Source organism: Oryctolagus cuniculus, chromosome 1 (assembly GCF_964237555.1).
Source record: "Oryctolagus cuniculus chromosome 1, mOryCun1.1, whole genome shotgun sequence".
NCBI classification, from domain to species: domain Eukaryota; kingdom Metazoa; phylum Chordata; class Mammalia; order Lagomorpha; family Leporidae; genus Oryctolagus; species Oryctolagus cuniculus.
The window spans coordinates 233769779-233789735 of NC_091432.1; the positions used below are offsets into that span (position 1 = coordinate 233769779).

The 19957-nt window shown below is 60.7% G+C and overlaps 1 protein-coding gene across 9 annotated transcripts in view; it reads left to right on the forward strand.

Annotated features, from left to right (window-relative positions):
* Positions 1–511, forward strand: part of NUP214 (nucleoporin 214) — a 108047-nt gene extending 107536 nt beyond the window's left edge. For all 9 annotated transcript variants that reach the window (XM_008249052.4, XM_008249054.4, XM_008249053.4 and 6 more), the window contains one exon: positions 272–511. In XM_008249052.4, the coding sequence (XP_008247274.1) occupies positions 272–305 (34 nt within the window). In that variant the 3' untranslated portion in view covers positions 306–511. The remainder of the gene's footprint in view (positions 1–271) is intronic.
* Positions 512–19957: the final 19446 nt, after the last annotated feature.

Below are 19957 nucleotides of genomic sequence, written 5' to 3' on the forward strand. Positions count from 1 at the left end.
AGGAACAAGCAGGAGGTAGCAGGCCTCACCATCTCAGGGCCCACGGCTGAGAGCGGAGCATTGCGTTGCTTAGTTTTTTGTCGGTGTCTCCACAGCTCCCTGCTGACCACCGGCACCAGGCCCGCCCCGGTCCTGTGCTCTGACCCTCACTCTGTGTCTCCGGGTAGTTCGGCAGCCGTGGCGCCCAGAGTCCCGACCTCAGCAGTGGCAGCTGCCTGACGGGGTGCAGGAGCAGGAGCTGATGCCGCCTCTCTCCTGGTCTTCCTTGCAGGTCTGTCCAGGGCTTTGGTGGCTGGAGAAGCTAAGTGGGTGTCGGCGTCCTTTCGGTTCCCGTGGCCACCCGCGTTCTCGGCTGCTCTTCACCGAGAGGCGCTGCAGCGGGCTGGGAAAGCGTGGCAACACGCACACCTGCAGGGACAGCAGACACCAACGCTGGGAGACCGCCTGTTTTTTATGTTTCGTGTTGGGTCCCCACCCCCGCCCCCGCCATTAAACTGTTGCTGTTTCCAAACAGAATGTCTGGATTTTTTCAGATCACACCGAGGAGAGAAGTTTGCCCGTTTCTCTGGCTGAGAAACAGCGCAGCCTCTCAGCAAGCCGTGTGGTCAGGGTGACGTTGGCCGTGACTCCCAGCCCTGCGTTCACACGGACGGAGAGCCCTCCGTGCAGAGAGGAGGAGGGGTGCTGGCGGGGCGGGGCTGCCCCGTGAGGCTCTGACTGGGGTCCAGCACATGTCTCTTTGCCAGAGGGTCCACTCCGTGCGTGGGTGGAGGCATGGAAACACGTCACAGGAGTCACTTGAATCTCCGAGGTGGTGGTAGGGCCGGGCGGTATGGTCACTGCGTGGCAGCGTGGCTTACAACTGAGCTGTGCCGGCACAGCCCCCACCCACGTCTTCACTCTAGATTCCTGCAGCTGCTTCTGCCCTGCGCAGAGGGCTGGCAGCCTCCGTATCCACGTAGGACAGGGACGTGGGAAGCCAGCCCAGCCCACCGTCTGCTCAGCCCTGGGGCAGACCCAGGAGTTAGGATGGCGCCAGCAAGAAGGTGCAAGAACTGGACAGGTGTTCGCCAGCCTGGCCTAGCGCTCCTAATTTAGTTTACTGAAGTACTTACTTCTCGGTAGTACAGTATTCTTCAGGCCTGGGGATATTCTATTTTTCATACTAGACAGTTGCTGACAAACAAAACAAGGACCTCTTCACATCAAAGTGGGTCTGAGTGAGAATTTGTTACCTTTCAGCCCCAGACCATGACTACGCTTGGCCTGAGCTACTGGCAGGGGAGGGCTGTAAAGGGTGGAGGCGCAGGGTGGGGAACCTTTTTCTGCCAAGGGCCGTTTGGATATTTGTAACATCGTCCACAGGCCGTAGGAATGACCGGCGTGGAGACTGGCCTGCTGTAGATCTAATGAGTTCCGAGTCCCGGCCTGCAGTTGCCTTGACAGGGCCAGGCCAGAGGGCTTCACAGACCGGATGTCCTCGCCCTGGGTTCTAGCTCTGCGTGCTGGAAAACGTTTCTAGCACAGATGAACTGGCGGAGTGAAAGCCTGGCATGTGATTCCGGTTTGCCTGTGAGGGCTGGTAAAGCCCTGGTTCTGTCGGCTTGTTTGGGGCGGTGGGCCACAGCGACCCCTCCCCGGTGCTGCAGGCGGGTCTGCTGGTCCCGTGCGACACCCCCCCCCCCCCCCAGGACTTCTTGGTGAGGTACAGATTCAGTCTCCGTCCCAGAGGTGCTGCTTCCGCGGGCGGCAGATGGTCGTGTTCGGTGCTGGGTTACGGGAGCGCCCCCTTGCACCAGCTGCAGCAGAGCCAAGAACTGGAACTAGAGCCACAGTGTCCGTGGGTGGCTGTCACCTGCCGTCTGCAGTCCACGAGAGGAGGGACCGACCATCCACGGGGCCTTGGACGGACCCCCTTTGGTCCTTGTGGAGTTGAAGAGCCTGTCGCCCTGCTCTGCCCTCCTCACCTGAGGCCTGACAGCCAGGAAGCGGGCACCGTCCCCACGCGGCTCGCAGCCTCTCCAGCTAGTCTCCTGCGTGGCCTCGTTAGTTGGTATACAGGGTCGCCTTGAGACGGGTCCCAGTTTGATGAGAAAACCTCATGACAGAACGCTGTTTTAGGGGAGACGGGAGACGCCAAGATCCAGTGCAGCCCTGGGCGGGCCGTCCTGTGCACCAGTCCCCGGCCGGGCCAGTTTGCTCCTGGCCTTCCGGTTCCCCCAGAGGCTCCTTTTTATAAATAGAAGCTGGTCTGGCCGAAACCCTTGACCCCAAATTCTCTGTGTTAATCCTCATCGAGGTGGCATGTGACATCTCTCCATAAGGCCCTATCAGCTGTGCTCGGCCAGATAACACCTTGACACACTGTCGGGCGGCAGCACCAGAGGAATGTGCAGCTGGTGTCTGAGCCACTCTGAGCTCCTTTTCGGGGTCTGTTACAGCAGCAGGTGGCAGGGTCGGCTCCGCTCCGCTCAGCCAGCCTGGAGCCCAAGCTGGCAGGATGGCGGGCTGGGAACGCAGCGTGGTTCCGGGGAGAAGGGGCCGGGACCTGAGCTCCCAAGTGGCCTTGGGCAGCACCGCCAAGAGCCCCGGTGAGAGAGCAAGGACGTCACGTCCAGTGAAAAAGGCCACAGCAGCCCCAGGCCCAGGCGGGGCCCCCACCGGCACTCCCGGACTTGCACCGGGCGGGCGCGGGCACCGCGAGTTTGATGTGTAGCTCAGGAACGGTAGGGAGAAGGGGGCAGGCACACTCAGTGAGCCGGGGCGTGTTTTGCTTGGCTTTTCCAGACATAAATGTCACCAGAAGGCAGCACAGTGACAGGCTGCAGGTGGGTTTCTCAGGCAGGGCCGTGAGTGCGCAGCAGTGCTGGTGAGCCCTGCTCCCCACCTGGCCAGGGGCACAAGCCCCCTTGTGTGCTGATGAGGCTGAGCTGGTGCCCCCCGAGGGCTGGCCTGCGTGTCCTGGGGCTCCCAGAGAAGTTTCTAGGTCAAGTCCCCAGCATGACAGGGCCTGGCCGTGGTGGTTGACTTAGCCCCAGCCTGCCCGGGCTCTGTGGCCAGATCAAAGCACTTGGTCTCCAGCGTCCTGGGACGTTGGCCTGGGTGTCCCACCCGGCAGCGTGGCAGTGCGCACCGGGGAGATGGGACATGGAGGGCGGCTGGGACCAGGGCAGCCCTCAGGGCAGCCCTCAGTGGGGACGCCCTCCACTGTGCGGTAGGTGGACTCCCGCGTGGACCTTGTGTGGGGGGGGATGGGAGGCACCTCCCGCCCGGCCGCCAGGCGTCTCACCGGACACTCGGCCTGTTGCCTGGACACTGCAGACTTTGATTTGAGGTTCTGACTTGGCAGGCGGGCTTGGGCCTTGAACCTGTGTCGTGACAGGGAGCAGGTTCCGGTGCAGGAGGTCTGTAGGCCACGCTCTGAGAAGCCCTTTCATCTGTGGCAGGAACCTTGACCACTCCCCACGCAGGGAGCGTCGGCACCCGGCTCCCGGGTGAACCAGAGGAAGGGCCTCTGAAACTGTTCGTGAAAGACACAAGTTTGAGCTGCTGTCTGGCCCGCTGCTCTGAGAACGTGACAGCACGAGCAGGCCAGTGTCACCTTCCCCTCCTCTGTGAACCCCACCGCCGACAGACAGAAGGCAGTGCCCTCTGCCCTCCGCCCGTCTGGGGGCAGCCACTGCCCCTTGCTCTCTGGCCTTGTCTCAGTCATTTGTTAGAATTAAGAAGAGGGCCAGCGCCGCGGCTTAACAGGCTAATCCTCCGCCTTGCGGCGCCGGCACACCAGGTTCTAGTCCCGGTAGGGGCGCCGGATTCTGTCCCAGTTGCCTCTCTTCCAGGCCAGCTCTCTGCTGTGGCCCAGGAAGACAGTAGAGGGCCCTGCACCCCACGGGAGACCAGGAGAAGTACCTGGCTGCTGGCTTTGGATCAGCGTGGTGCGCCGACCGCAGCGTGCCAGCTGCGGCGGCCACTGGAGGGTGAACCAATGGCAAAAGGAAGACCTTTCTCTCTGTCTCTCTCACTGTCCACTCTGCCTGTCAAAAAAAAAAAAAAAGAATTAAGAAGAGGACCTTGGGGCTGGCGCTGTGGCGCAGCCGCTTAGTGCCCTGGCCTGCAGTGCCGGCATCCCATATGGGCGCCGGTTCGAGTCCCGGCTGCTCCACTTCTGATCCAGCTCTCTGCTGTGGCCTGGGAAAGCAGTAGAAGATGGCCCAAGTGCTTGGGCCCCTGCACCCACGTGGGAGACCCGGAGGAAGCTGCTGGCTCCTGGCTTCGGATCGGCACAGCTCCAGCCGTTGCGGCCATCTGGGGAGTGAACCAGCAGATAGAAGACCTCTCTCTCTTTCTCTCTCTCTCTCCTCTCCTCTCTTCTCCTCTCCTCTCTCTGTGTAACTCTGACTTTCAAATAAATAAATAAATCTTAAAAAAAAAAAAAAAAAAACAGAAGAAGAAGACCGCAGGGTCCTCGGAGGCTGCCCCTTGATCTGTCTTCCTCTGCCTGCCTCATCATCTCCGTGACTGCTATTCATAGCTGGGCTTTCTGTTTTGTTTTGAGATTTACTTACTGGGGCTGGCGCAGCAGGTAAAGCCACCACCTGTGAAGCCAGCCTCCCATCTGGGCACCCGTGTGAGTCCCGGCTGCTCCACTTCTGATCCAGCTCTGCTGTGGCCTGGGAAGAGCGGCGGGAGATGGCCCCAGGGCCTGGGCCCCTGCCGTAGGGAAGCAGGAGGCGGTTTGGCGCTGTGTGAGTCCAGGCTCTCCCTCCTCTGTGCTCGCTGCTGGTCCGTCTCTTCGGCGCCATCACTTCTGGGACGCGTCCGGGGAGCTGCCACCTGTTCATGTTTTGGGCAGAGCATAGTTCACTTCCTGCAAGTTGTGTGTCTGACACACTGCCCCCCCCCCCCATTTGATTATAACCGAAGTTACCATGCGTTGTATGGCTCGGATGTGCCAGGTCCTGTCCGGCCTAAGCACCGCCCCAGCATCGTCAGGCTAACTGCGGCAGCTGCGCGTCTGTCCGCTGAGAAAGTGGATCCGGGAGAGGAAGCCACCTGCCCAGGTCGCACGGGCCCACCAGTCACGGAGTCAGCGCCAGGACCAGGCCGCGCTGCCCCTGCTCCTGCTGGGCCCGGCCTGGCCACGGGGGGTCCCCGATCTCCTCAGGATGCCGTTCATTTCAGAGGAAGCCCCCGACTTTATTCCGGACGTGCTGGGGACACTGCCGAGCCCCTCCTCACCCCTGCCCCAGCCTCCCGTGAGTGAGCTGACCTCGACTCCCACCACAGCGAGCACGTGGTGACTGGGGCCGGGCCTCCCCCGACCCTGCTGCTGGTAGCTTTCTTATGTATTTATTTATTTGAAAAGCAGAGTTACAGAGAGAGGAAGGCACAGAAAGATCTTCCACTCCCCAGATGGCCAGGAGGTGGACCAGGTGGGAGCCAAGGCCTTGGAACTCCATCTGGGTCTCCAGTGTGAGGAGCAGAGGCCCAGGCGCTCGGACCATCCGCTGCTGCTCTCCCAGGCACGTTAGCAGGGAGCTGGACCGGAAGCATAGCAGCTGGGACTCGAACCCGCACCCACACAGGACAGTGGCATTGCAAGAGGGCCGCGGCTCCGTGACCATCAGGAGGGGTGGTCAGGGCGGAAGCTGAGCCTGTTGGACTCCAGTTGGCACAAACCCAGGTAGGCGGGGGCTTGCGGAGCGACCCCTTGAAGGACACAGGCCCTGGGGAAGCAGCTGGCCCCACGCCTGCAGCTGTCTCACCCGCCCGCCCTGGGTCTCCTCCGGGGTCTGGCTCAGCTCTGCAGAGTCCGCCGGAGGTCAGGCCGCGTGCCCACTCGGTGGCAGTTGCTCCGTTGTTCAGCCCCTCTCTTCTTATAAATAGAAGCTGTCCAAACCACAGGGCTCCGGCCGGAGATTCTCCGCATTGTTTTCGGGCCTGGGTTACCAGCTGCAGAGGAAGACTCTGGGCGGGGAGGTGGGAGGCAGGGGCCCCTGGCAGCGCGGCAGGAGCCGGGTGGGCCGCCGCCTGGGCTGCTCCACACTGCTGGGCGGGGAGGGGGACGGCAGGGCCTGAGGCAGCACGTGGCAGGTGCCAAGCTCCATCTCTTCTCGGGCCGGCCAGGCTGGTCTCGGCCTCCCAGGATGCAGCATTGCTTTCTGAGCCCGGAGCCGCCTTGCCCTTGGCGGGGTGGGGTGGGGGGCTCTCCCTCCCTCAACGCGGCACAGGCCCTTCCTCCCTGGCCCGCTGGCCCCACTCGCCCTGGCTCTCAGAACTCGCCTGCGTTTTCTCTGCCCATTCTCCCCATGCTCCCTGGAGCCCTGCCGCTCCTCCCGCAGGTCTCAGCCCCCCACCCCCCACCCCCCAGAGTCCTCAGGGCCACTTGCTCTGCTCAGGCGTCAGCTCCTGTGTGGCCCCCGCCCTACCGTCTGCCGGTCCATGGCACACGGCCTAATTATTTTTGAAACATTTATGTGAGTGGTAGCGTTAAAGAGATCTTCCATCCACTCGTTCACTCCTCAAATGGCCACAACAGCCAGGGCTGGGTCAGGCCAAAGCCAGGAGCCTGGAGTTCCATCCGGGTCTCCCACGTGGGTGCAGGGACCGCAACTCTCAGGCCATCGGCTGCTGCTTTCCCAGGCGCAGCAGGGAGCCGGATCGGAAGTGGAGCAGTCGGGACTCGAACCGGCGCTCCTGTGGGATGTCAGTGTTGCAGGCAGCAGCCTAACCCACTGCGCCACAGCGCCGGCCCCTAGGCACCTGGCGCAGCCGCAGTGATTTGTGCAATTGATGTTCTGTCACCTGTCAGCTCCGTGGGAGCAGGAGCCATGGCCTCAGCCTCTAGAAGGACTTCCCAGGAGGAAGCCCAGCGGGAGAGGAGGGGGAGGGGCGTGGAGCAGCAGATTCAAGGGTGGGGCTGACGGCGCCGGGACCCTCTGGCTCGGACCAGGCCAGCCAGGCCGTGGTGGGGGGCACAGGCCGGATGCAGAAAGACCCGGGTCAGAGGCTCTCCTGGGACTCAGCGCAGGAACAGTGCTTACTGCCGCCCCATGTAAACTGAGGCAGATGCGGTGTGCCCCCCAGGGCAGGGCGTGCCCAGGCCTGAGCCGCTGCAGCACTCGCTGTGGCGTCCCTGGCTTCCCGTGAGCCGCCAGACCTGTACAGGCGCCCGGCCACACGCCCACGCAACCTCCACCCAGCCTCAATGTTGACCGTCAGCACTCGCTGCAGGTGGGGCGTGGAGACCCCCAAAGAGCCCCCAGCCTCGTCCTGGCCCAGGAGGGCGCAGGGCCGGCCCGCAAAGGCTCACCTGTACCTGTGTCTGCGTCTCGTCTAAGGGTTCTGTCCCAGCGGGAGAGACGGGCAGAGGCACACTCACAGCCCCCCGAAGCCCCCTGCAGCCACAGAGGGGCTGCGGGGCAGGGGGCCGAAGGGGTCAGCCTGCCGGATTCTGCGTCGCGGGCTGCAGCTGACAGAGGGGCTCCCAGGGGCCGGGTTCTAGTGCAGCTGGTTAAGCCACCTCTTGCAGCACCGGCATCCTGTATCCGAGTGCCGGTTCGAGTCGCAGCTACTCTGCTTCTGATCCGGCTCCCTGCTGATGCGCCTGGGAAGGCGGCAGAGGACGGCCCCGGTGCAGGGGGCCCAGCACCCACGCGGGAGACCCGGATGGAGCTCCTGGCTTCAGCCTGGCCCAGACCTGGCCGTTGTGGCCAGTTAGGAAGTAAACCAGCGGATAGAATTTCTCTCTCTCTCTCTCTGCCTTTCAAGTAAATACATCTTTTAAAAAGTAAAAATTAAAAGGAGCTCAGAGCTGATAGAGCAGCTTCATTGTCACCAGCTGTCAGCAGTCTCCCATCTCGAGCTATTTGCTTTTAAATGGTTTTCATTCCTTTGTTTTGGGGAACACAGACTTGCTCCCAGCAGGGAAATGAGGCCGCGGTAATTACGTTACAAGTTCTCTGGTGATTTGACTCTGCAGCCTGAGCCCCTCCCACGGCCACTCAGGCCCAGGGCCGGGGCCAGCGCTGGCTGCCAGGAGCCAGGCTCCCCTGTTTATCACGAAGCAGCAGGTGCACCTCTGAGCCGCGGTCAGCCCTGGGCCTCCTCCCCACTCGCCCACGCTGGAGCTGGGGTCCTTCCAGCCCGGCTGACCGCTGGCTCTGGTCTTCCCTCTTCCTTCGTCCTAGCCACTCTGGAAACGGGAATAAACACCCCCGAGACAGTCCAGCCAAGTGGCCTCAGACGCTGCTGTGTGCTTGTCAGCTTCACAGAGGGTGGGACTGGTGGTCAGCATCCAGGACCTTGGACTGATGGGCTGTGCGCTCCCTGCGTGCGGCTCCCCTGCCAGTCCACCGTGAGTACAGCACGCGCGGCCGGCGGGCCGGGGGCGGGCCCGGACTCCTCCTCTTATTCTCCGAGTGTATTGCCGGCCGCAAGATGTGTGTCCAGAGAGGGGCGTTCAGCAAAGCTGGCCCGTGAGGGAACCCAAAGAGGCCCAGAGGTTAGGACTGAAACAGATCCTATTCCGGCCTCTCCTTCAGTACAGGGTGGAATCCAGGCCCGGAGACGCCGGCCCAGGCCGACAGTAGAGCCCACTGGTTAAGACGGTGGGTGTGCCCAGGCCCACGTCACTTCCCAGCTGTGTCAGGCATTGACAATGCAGAAGCAGAGCGCTGAGCTCTGCGTTCCTGAGCCGTCGCCCTGTAGCTAGCACGCGGCTGCAGTCAGAGAGCCAAGATGGGTCTCGTGAGCCCTGAGCCACTTGCTGCCCAGAGGTGAGAGCTAAGAGCACTGCGATATGCACGCTGGGTCGGCCTGCGCTGCTTGTGTTGGCATCCCATGTCCGAGCGCCCGTTTCAGTCCGGGCCGCCTGCTTCCGCTCCAGCTCCCTGCTGGTGCACCTGGGAGAGCAGTGGAAGACGGCCCCAGTGCCTGGGCTCCTGCACCCACGTGGGAGACCTGGTGGGGGTTCCCGGCTCCTGGCTAGGGCCTAACCCAGACCTGCCTATTGCAGCCATTTGAAAAGTGAGCCCCCCCTCCCCGTTGCTCTGCCTTTCAAATAAACAAATCTTTAAAATTAAAAACAGAGAAAACATGCATGGTGAAATTGTGCTGGGAAATACTTTGATTTCACGTATATTTAGCCGTGCCAGGAAGCTCAGTGACTGGGAGTCGGCTTGTGGGGCGCTGGGCGGCACGCAGCCCCCTGCGGTCTGAGGAACGCACAGTGCCTCCCCGGCTGTTGGGGATCCCAGGACGACGCTGCCTGCAGCTCCAGGGGGCAAGCCACCGGGCCCCGCCTGCCGCCTCGCGCTGTTGACCACCGACAAAGTCCCTAACTGTGCCGTGGCATCTCTGTGGCTGTCTCCGCACAACGCCTCCCAGTGGGGCAGCGCCCGTGGGGGTGAGATGCCACCTGCCGACGATCCACGTCACCGTGAGGTCCCAAAAGGCGCGGGCCTGAGATCGGAGCTGCCGATACAGAGTGGGTTTTCCGGGGGAGGTGAGCTTTGATCGATGGTGTCGGCTCACCGCGTCGGACATGGAGTCGCAGGCCCCCGGGACCTGTTTCCGGAGAGCAGGAGTTTCATATCTCAGCACCTGCGTGGGAGAACCCGGGACGAGAAGGCCCCAGCTCTACCGATCAAGGCACGAGAGCGACTTGCCTGGATTTCTGGAGTCGTTCTTACCTAAAAGTCAGCTTCGTTTGCAATGAGATGCTTAATCCTAGGACGCTCACTTTGCCGTGCGGCTCACTCCCGTCAAGCACCAGGAGAAGGTTCAAGGCGCTCGCAGTGCAGTGCCTGATGTGACCGTCGCCGACGGTAAGCTTTGATCGGTGCTGCGCACCGTGACTCCTGGGGTTTCTGCCGGCGCTTATATAACAGAGGCCGAGAGCTGGAGAAGAAGCCAAACCGTGCTGTGCGTCTTCACCTGTGGCTCATCTCCGGGGGTCAGCGCTGCTTCCCGGTGGACCAGGTCCCCAGCCTCTGGGCCACAGACCCCAGGGGAGCCTCTGCACCTAAAAGTTCTCCGCACAGAATTCCCGAGACTCCTTCACATGAAAGGGACCGGCCACCGAGTCTGGAAAACTTACGGTGGTCGCTGTTCACAAACTGAAGGCAGGCGGGGGGTCTACAGAGGACTCCAAGTCCCTGTTCTGCAACTCCTGGGACCGCGCATGGCTTCCCCTTCGCCAGTGTCCGTCAGGAGAGCCAGGATTCTTGCCAGGGGCGGGGTAGGCACGGTTGTTCCGGCGAGCGTCGGTACCACCTTGGTTGGCACGGTTTGTACTGGCTGTCAGTGGATGCATTAATGGATTGTAGACTTGCCATTGGCTTTTCATTTCCCTCACGTGATCTTGTGAAACTCTGCGATACTTTTGTTTTAAAATCAATTGGTTGGAGCCGATGCTGTTACAGAGTAGGCTAAGCCCTCCCCCAACCACCCACCCACCACCCCAGCATCCCATATGGGCAGTCCCGGCTGCTCCTCTTCTGATCCAGCTCTGCTATGACCTGGGAAAGCAGTAGAAGATGGCCCAAGTGCTCGGGCCCCTACATATACGTGGGAGACCCAGAAGAAGCTCCTGACTCCTGATTTTGGATGGTCCCAACTCCGGCCATTTGGGGAGTGAGCCAGTGGATCTAAGACCTCTCTCTCTGTCTCTCCCTCTCTCTCTCTCTGTATCTCTGCCTCTCAAATAAATAAATCTTTTTTTTAAAAAAATCAATTGATTCCACTAAGTCTTGGTTACTTCTTTTTCCTCTAGGAACGGTGGGAGTGGGTAGCCCTGATGCATAAACTCTTCTGTTCCCAAGTGAGATATGTTTTTCTGTCTTTAATAAAAGGAACAAGTAGGAACTGGATTTACCCTCTCTTCAGAAGCAGCTGGAAATCCAGGCCATTTTTAAGACAACCGACATGGGGCAATGAGGGAGAGGAATCCCTGACATTCAAGAAGCAAACGAGGTGGCCCCGAACTTGTCCCGGTCCCTACCTGGAGACATTTCCACTGTGCCAGGAAGGAGAGCCCAGGTGGGGCCCAGCAGTGTGCCGAGCTCCCGGGGCAGACATCGGAGAACAGAGGGGCCTGGCAGGGAAGGAGCCCTGGACATTTTCAGAGGGTCCCACCGAGCGTTCAGCAAGGAGCTGGCCAGCACACGCGTGGCCGGAAGCCCCAAGTCCGGAGAGAGAAACAACACCGCTCACAGACGAGCCCCACAGAATGCCGGCACTGAGAACACGGCCTCTTCCCACCAGCCAAGGAGGGAGCTGTCACACTCACTCAGCCCTGGACACAGGACTCAGGCAACTTTGCCTTAGTGACGGGAGGGTAATGGTTCTTCCCAGAAAGCCACGGAGATCTCCCCAACAGCTTCAAGCAAGACCGCATGAATCCAGCTACATCCCAGTAAGATCCCAGAGCAAGGCTTCGAGAAATTTACGGGAATACAAAAATACTCAGTACCCCAGTAAGTTTCACACTGTCTAACACACAACCAAAGCTTAGCAGGCTTGGGAAGAAGCAGAGAAATGCAGTCGCTAATGAGAAGCCAGTGGACGCGGATCTAGAAATGATAGAAGTATCGGAGCTGTGTTGTGTGTTTAAGAAGCTAGAGGAAGGAGTGAGCAGGCTAGCCAGAGGCACGGGCGAGACCACAAGGCCCCGCTGGGCTTCTAGGGGTGGGAACTGGAAGTCTGAGCCACGAATGTCTTGGAAGGGGTCAGCCGGGTGGTAGGCACCGCAGAGGGGCAGGGGAGTGAACTTGAAGTCCTAGCAGTAGGAACAGAGAGAAGACGGGGAGGTGCGGGGCAGAGCATCGGCGGACGGGTACGGCTCCAGGAGGGCCAAGGCCCACACTCAGGGTCCCTGGGAAAGAGGGGCGGCGAGGGAGACATCACAGAGGAGAACTTAGGTGAGCAAGCGTCAGATCTGGGGGTGTCTTCTAAATCCCTTCGGAAGACAACCAATGACCTAAAGCAAACAACGGTACCAAGGTACTGCGGACTTGAGACGTGCAGGAATGCGTGGAACAGTGCACGGGGTGGGGCCGAGAGAGGAGTGGGCGGGCACGGCTGCCAGTTTCCTCCACAGCGTGGGGAAGACCCACTGCGCGTGGGTGAGGCCTGCGCTCGACCGCAGGCAGCCGCTGTGGCACCACACGGCCAGGCCCATCCAGGGGAACGGGACGGAATCCTGGCTCTAACTCGAGAGAAAGCAGGAGAGAAGGGGGGAGGAAAGGGAGACCGCGCAGGACACAGGGAAAACAGCAGGATGACGGTTCAGCCCCCGCCGATTCAGCGGTCACAAGGCAAGATGGTCTGGAACCGAAGCCCCGAACGCTGTGCTTTCGTAGTCTACGGCCACACCACCCGAACGCGCCCGGTCCCGTCTCCTCGTGGAAGCTAAGCAGGGTCGGGCCTGGTCGGTACTCGGATGGCAGAAGAACGAGGCAGAGGGGTGGGCACTGGACGTAGCACCAGGATGTCTCTGCGGACGCCCGGCTCTTTCTGGTTCCGACTTCCAGCCGATGGGCACCCTGGGGTGCAGCAGCTGATGGCACAGGTAAAGGGGTCCCCGCCGCCCCTGCGGGGAACCCGGATTGAGCCCTGGCTGCTGCATGCGACTGCGGCGTGAAGCAGCACATGGAAGATCTTTATCTCTCTGTTCTCGGCCCTTCAGATGAAATAAAAAGAATTTAAAATATTAGAAAAAGAAATATAAGGTAAAAAGAAACAGATGGGAGAAGATATGACAACATAAACATTTTTTTAGAAAAGCTGGGGTGGCGATATTTTTGTCAGATAAAGTGCATCTCAGTGCACAGAAGATCAGTTGGGATAAACAGAAATAACTGGACGCACACGTATGCGGGCCCTTGATCGTCAACAGCGCTGAAAGGGCCGTGCACCGGAGAAGGGATAGGCTTTTCCACAGTGCTGCTGGGACAACTAGACATCCACGCACTGTAGGTGTCCCGGGGGCCTGGGTCGGGTCCTGGCGCCCTGCGCCCCTGCGACTCCAGCTTCCCGCTAGTGCACGTTCCGGGGGCAGCAGGCAGTGGCCCAAGTCGGAGGTTCCCTGCCACCCCCATGGAAGACTTGGCTTGGTTCCCGATTCCTGGGCTCAGCCTGGCCCCAGCCCTAGCTATTGCAGGCTTTGGGTAATGAACCAGAGGAAGGGGGCTCTTTCTTGAATAAATAATTACATTTTTTAAATTTTAAAACTTCAATTCCTGGGGGGCCGGCGCTCTGGTGTAGCAGGTAAAGCTGCCGCCAGCAGTGCCGGCATCCCGTATCGGCACCAGTTCCCGTCCAGGCTGCTCTACTTCCGATCCAGCTCTCCGCTGTGGCCTGGGAAAGCAGTAGAAGATGGCCCAAGTACCTGGGCCCCTGCACCCCATGGGAGACCAGAAAGAAGCTCCTGGCTCCTGGCTTCAGATTGGCACAGCTCTGGCCGTAGTGGCCATTTTGGGGAGTGAACCAGCGGAAGGAAGACCTCTCTCTCTGTCTCTCCCTCTCACTGTCTGTAACTCTGCCTCTCAAATAAATAAATAAAAAGTTAAGCCACACCCACCCGGCCATCCAGCCATCCCACTCCTAGGAATTCAGCCCAGAGAACTGAAAGCATCTGAGTGCGCCCACCAAGACTTGGACCCGCGTTTGCAGCAAGGGATTGGTCGCTGCAGCCTGAGACAACCCGCCTGTCGCCCACGTGAAAAGGGACGACAAACCCGCCCGCATGAGTGGCACATGCTGGTGCCCCGTGAAAGAGGCCAGAAGAGGAAGAAAAAGTGCACACTGGACGGCTCCGTTCAGTATAAAAATCTAGCAAATACAAAGTCGCCCTCGTGACAGAAAGCAGATCTGTGTTTGCCTGGGGACGGAGAGCAGGTGGAAGCTGGGGGGAGGGGTGTTTCCTGTCTGGCCCGTGACGGCGGCTGCAGGTGCGCGCGTGCCAAAACCCAGCACTCGGTTCCCTCGGCATATGGTTTGTCAGTTACACCTGAATAAGGCTGTTTTCAAAAAGTTTCAGGAGCACTACTTCTCCTTCTCCCTTCTCTTTAACAAGGAGAATCCTGGGACAGACATTGTGACACAGCAAGTTAACCGCATCTCCTATCAGAGCGCCGGTTGAGTCCCGGCTGCTCCACCTCCTGCCCAGCTCCCCGCTGAGGTACCTGGCAAACAGCAGACAATGGCTCAAGTGCCTGACTTCCTGCCACCCACAGGGGCAACCTGGATGGAGTTCCTGGCTCCTGGCTTTGGCCTGGCCCAGTCCCAACAGCTGTGGCCTTTGAGGAATAAACCAGCGAAAGGAAGTTCTCTCTTGCCCTCCCTGTCTGTCACTCTGCCTTCCAAATAAATCAGTCTTAAAATTCTAATCAGAGTGTTCAGATTCCAGGTGAGAAGGCCAGACATGCTATGCGAGGAGCCACTGTGCCATCCCAGGTGCACCTGTGGGCCTGAATCTGCTGTTTCTACCTCCCCAAGAAGCAGCAGCCAGAGCCAGGCCCTGTGCTGGGGGTTGCCAAGGGCGGGGTGAAACTGGTCCCGAAGGAGTTTTCTCTTGGATGCAGGCTTTGGGGCCCACTGGCCCGGATTGCAGGATCCCGACCAGCCAAGGAGGAGGTGGAGGTTCCCTCGTGGGTGTCCAGGTCCCCCAGGGAAGGAAGACGGAGCACACACTCAGCTGCTCCTGGGCTGCTGGCCATTCCACGGCCGTTTCTGTCGCCCCAAGTCCCCGTAGGCTCCTCAGCGCGTTGGGACAGCTGCACATCCCTTCCGTCAGTGTCGGGGGGCGTGCAATTGGCCAACAAGGCAGAATCTGCCTGGCGCAGTCAGTGCAGCAGCCGGGCTGGCCTCTCTCGCTCACCTGCACAGGAAGCGGCAGGCTGTTTGCAGGAACTGCTCTCACCCTGCACGGAGCAGCGTCCTCGGCGCTGTGCTAACCGCTGGGTCCACTGCACTGCGGTGAGAATCTGCTGACAGGTGCTCGGCCGCCAGGCCTACGCCCAGAGGCCCCGCGGTGCAGAACACCTCACTGTCGGGAGGCGAGAAGTCCCAAAGGGAGCTCATTTTCCATTGCTCACGGCCAGATCTGCAGCCATAAACCGAGGGACGGCTGCAAATCAGGGCAGGTGCCCCTGCCACTATCCCACGATGACGTCAGCCAGGTGGGAGCACTCTGGCTGCAGCCCTGGGTCCCCGCCAGGTCCCACAGGGACAGACCGTGTGCATCCTGTGACAGACCGTGTGCATCCTGTGACAGACCATGTTCAGCGTAAAAGGATCTGAGAAGCCCGAGTTTGCACCCTGGGCTTAAGACGTTCTTCAAGGTCACCCTGAACTCAGGTTCACTGTGGCACTTAGCAAGGCGCTCCCCACCCTTCCCTCCTTTGCACACACCTCTTCACCCACCCCTCACACGCTTCCTTCCTTGCATAGTGCTCTTAGCATCCCTCTCCCATCCAGCCGCGGCCGGGCTGGGGGACGAGGATGCCCTTGGGCTATCAGGACTTCCGGCTTCAGACAGAGTGCCTTCCTCAAACAAGAGAGAGATCCTGCCACCTCTATCTACACCAAGGCCGGACGCAGAGGGCGTTCCGCTCTGAGACGGACGCCCTGGGATTCTGCTTGGAGAAAGCATCAAGACCCACGGGAGTGAAGTGGGCTGGTGGTTGCCCGGAGCTGAGGGTGGGGAAGGGCAGTGTCAGGAGTGCTGAGTTCCAGAACTGCACACTGAGAAAGTCCCGGAGAGGGTCATGTGACAGCGTGAATGCACGTCCCAACACGACGGGACTGTACACAGACTTTGCGTGTATTTAATCACGATTAAAAGTGGAATAAAGACAGAATAATGAGCAGCACCAAAGGCTTTGTCTGCAGGGGCCAGTGAGGCACAGCTCCGGGCTGAGCCCTCGGTAGACAAGCTCACGGCAGTCCCGGGAGGCAGGCGTCACTGTCCAGAGCCTGCAGCAAAGGATGTGGCGGGGCTTGGGGGTGCCGGTGGCTGAGCTCCGGCCCCAGCACCCCCACCCACATGGGCCTTGGAGGACGGCGGCCAACAACAGTGGTTGCCGTGGTTTGGGTGTGATTTGAGCGTGTCCCCGAGAGGTTCCTGTGCTGGAATCCTGGTCCCCAGGCTGGTGACGCCGCGAGGTGCTGCGCCTGCTGCGATGTGGTTGAGCCACTGGGGCCACTGCTCCCTGCACGAATTCCGGGTCCCGGAGCCAGCTTGGAGTGGAAGCCCTCCCCTCACGCTGGCTTCCTGTCTCGCCCGTGCTCTCTTGTGCGTGCATGTGCTCCTGCCACGTGCCGTCTGCCGCTCCCCGGGGTTTGACAGGTTCCAGGAAGCCCTCACCAGAGCCAGCGCCGTGCCCACTGCACCGTCAGCCTCCAGGACTATGAGCCGAACAAACCTCTTCTCTTTATAATGTTATTATACTCGGAGCAATGGAGAAACGGACCAAGATGAAGACACACTGGAAGCAGGGAGTTAAGAGGCACGTCTAGGGCAGGTGTTGCGGCTCCGCGGGTTAAGTCCCCGCGGACGATGCCTGTGTCTCACACTGGAGTGCTGGTTCCAGCCTCGGCTGCTCTGCTTCTGATCCAGATCCCTGCTAATGCATTGTGGGAGGCCGTGGATGGCTCAGGTGTGTGGGCCCCTGACACCCCAAGGAGAGCCTGGATGGGATATTCCAGACTCCTGGCTTTGGCCTCGCCCAGCCCTGGTGGTTGTGGTATTTGGGGAATGAGCCAGTGGATGGAAGATCTCTCTGTCTCTGTCTCTCTCTGTGTCGCGTTGCCTTCCAAATTGATGGAAACACATGTTTTTTAAAGGGCAAGTTTGATCCACAAGTTTTAAAATTCATGTATACTTTTTCTGCATATTCTCCACAGGCTGTCTGAAGCTCCCTTGTGTGCAGATTCCAAAATGTCTCTGCATCAAAGTCGACCTCCGAGGGCCGGCATCTAGCCTGGTGGTCAGGCCGCCGGTGAGACCAGCCGTCCCGGACCGGAGTGCCTGGGTCCCTTCCCGCTGTGTGACCGGAGCTTCCTGCCGCTGGCGCCCCAGAGAGGCAGCCGTGTTCTGGTCTCTGCCACCCACCTGGAGTGAGTTTGCAGCTCCTGGATTCAACCCCAGCCCAGCCCTGGCCATCTCGGGCATTTGGAGACTGAATCAAAGAGGGAGACTTCTCTCTCTCTCTCTCTCTCTGCTTCTCAAATAAGTAAATACTTTTTTTTTTTTTTTAACAAAAAAGAGGCCCGAGAGAGAGAAAGCCAGGAGAAGGCTCCACCTACGACCCGAGAAGCAAATTGGCCCTGACCTTGGACTTCAGGCCTTTGGAACTGTGAGAAGTCTGTCTGTGTGTCTCTGAGCCACCCCAGCAGCCCGAAGGGGCTAAGACCACCACATCCATCCACGAAGACCCCAAAAGTCCCAGAAGTGCACGTGTGACGTGAGTGAGCCGTGCGGTCTGGGAATTCCAACCCAGTAAGCCGCAGGAGGGGGATGGTGACCCCGCTGTCTGACCACTAGCGCCCAGTGAGGATGCGAGAGTGTCAGTGGGCGGGCCCTAGTGGGAAGTCAGCCCGGGCTAAGAGGAGGAGTCTCTGGGCTACAGTGAAACCCCCGCCTCCATGATGAGGATCGTCGGGGGCGGGCAGGGGGCATTGGAGGTTTAACACTGAGCCAAAGTGCCACAGCGCCGCTGGGCTGGACACCAGGGGCAGGCCAGGGGTGTGCGTCTCTGGCTTGGGGAGCTCACGAGGCCAGGAGACCCTCCCCCAGCCCCCACCGCCCAACCTCACTCAGCAAGGCAAGTGGCTGCCAGGAATGGCACCCATCTGACTGCAGAGACACCCAGCCAGGCCACCCTTCAGCCAGGCCACCACAAACCACGAGCCAGGGCACAGGCCGCTGGAGGCCAATCCTGTCTCCCATTCCCAGCCCTGCCATCTGGGTGGGCCAGTGGGCGGGCCCTGCCCGGACAGGAGCCGGGCTGCCCTCCGCTGGGACGGAAGTCAGTTTTGAGGGTTGCTCTTTCCCTAAACGCATTTGTCTCGCTGTTCACGGTTTCCATGGCCCCTCGCCAGCGGAATTCACACTCAGCACCACGGGAGAGCTGGGGCGTAGCAGCAAGGGCAGAGACAGAAGTGGGCGCAGGGGCGGCCGTCTGAAACCAGCGGCGCTCGGCAGCTTCCTCGCCGGGGGACCGTTGGGAGGCCGTGGGTCCCTTCCGTGGGCCAGACAGGGCAAGGACAGCAGAGACGTGACCAATGGCCGCAGGAAAGTCACCTGTCACGGCCCAGCCTACCGAGTCTACGTCCCCTTTCAAATGGCTCCAGCCCAGGGCTTGTATGGGTCTCCCGCGGGGGACTTTCGAGGTGGCAGGCAGCTGCGTGTGGGGTGACCAGCAGCTGCTCCTCGCAGGCATCGTGGGCCCCGTCCGGAGAGCTGGCACCCCCGGGCCCGTGTCCGGCACGGGGGCCTGCGGCGGCTGGGCGCAGTCTGCTGTCTGTGTCTCCCGTCCAGTCTGAACTAAATTGACCTGCTCTCCGCTGGAGGCTGCATGGCTGCCACTACAGACGGAAGGCACTGGATTCACTCCTCTGCTAGCGGCCGCCGTCGCGCTCCCCTCCCCAGACGGCTCTCCCAGACACACGCACGGCAGCACAAAGCTCCATCCTGACGTCCTCTGGCTTGTCCTGAGTGGGCCAGCTCAGTGTTCCCCTACTGTTGGTTATGCTGCACCCCACTTCTCTGCACAACTGCGCCCCATGCTCTGTGTGCACACCCCGTGCTGTGTCCACACCCCATGCTCTGTGTCCACACACCCCATGCTCTGTGTTCACACCCTGTGCTCTGTGCACACTCTGTGCTCTGTCCACACCCTGTGCTCTGTGTCCACACACCCCATGCTCTGTCACACCCTGTGCTCTGTGTTCACACCCCATGGTCTGTGCACACCCTATGCTCTATGTCCACACCTTGTGCTCTGTGTCCACACACCCCATGCTCTGTGTCCACACCCTGTGCTCTGTCCACACCCCGTGCTCTGTGCACACCCGTGTCTGTGCATACCCCGCGCTCTGTGTCCACACCCTGTGCTGTGTCCTCACCCCGTGTGCTCTGTGCACACACACACCCATGTTTGTGCATGCACACACCTGCACCCTTGTTCTGTGTGCACACACGCATGCACACACTTCCTACGGTCTCTTGTGGGCAGAGGTCACAGCTGACTCCACAACCGAAAGCTAAACCACAACAGTGCCCAGCACCGCCCAGAAGCCGTGTGGGAGAGCAGCCGGCAGAGCCGTTACGCAGCACCCCAGACACAGGAGGCAGGATGCGGGCGGGCGCTGCAGTGAGAGCCCAGCCCCCAACAGCAGGGGGAGGGGGCTCCTCTCAGAGCGGCCCCCAGGCCCCCGCGGCCCCGGAGGGCTGAGCCTGGGCTGCAGCCGACCTGGCAGTGAGCTCTGCCGCTGCGGGGCCCAGATAACTCACTGCACCCCGACTTCCGGATGCGGGGAAGGCGTTTCCTGCCGTGGGGACCAGGGTGTGGGGAAGCAAAGGCATGGGGGCCCCTTAGGAGTAATAACCAGTAAGTACTGGGCGCCAAATGTGTGCTCCACCGTCATCCGCTCAGGTTGAGTGCGGTGCCGAGGCTGGAGGCTCTGCCTCCTCCTCAGGGGGCGGCTTTTTGTGTTTTTTAGGTTTATCTAAGAGCAAGTGAGCCGTCCACTGGGTCACTCCCCAGATAGCTGCAACAGCCGGGGCCGGACCAGGCTGAGGCCGGAGCCAGGAACTCCGGTCTCCCACGCGGCCCACCCTCTGCAGCTTCCCAGCACCTCAGCAGGGAGCTGGATGGGAGGCAGCCGCTACACAAACCGGCTCAGTGGGCACAAGCGGCGGCCTAACCCACGCACAGCGCCGGCCCCCCGA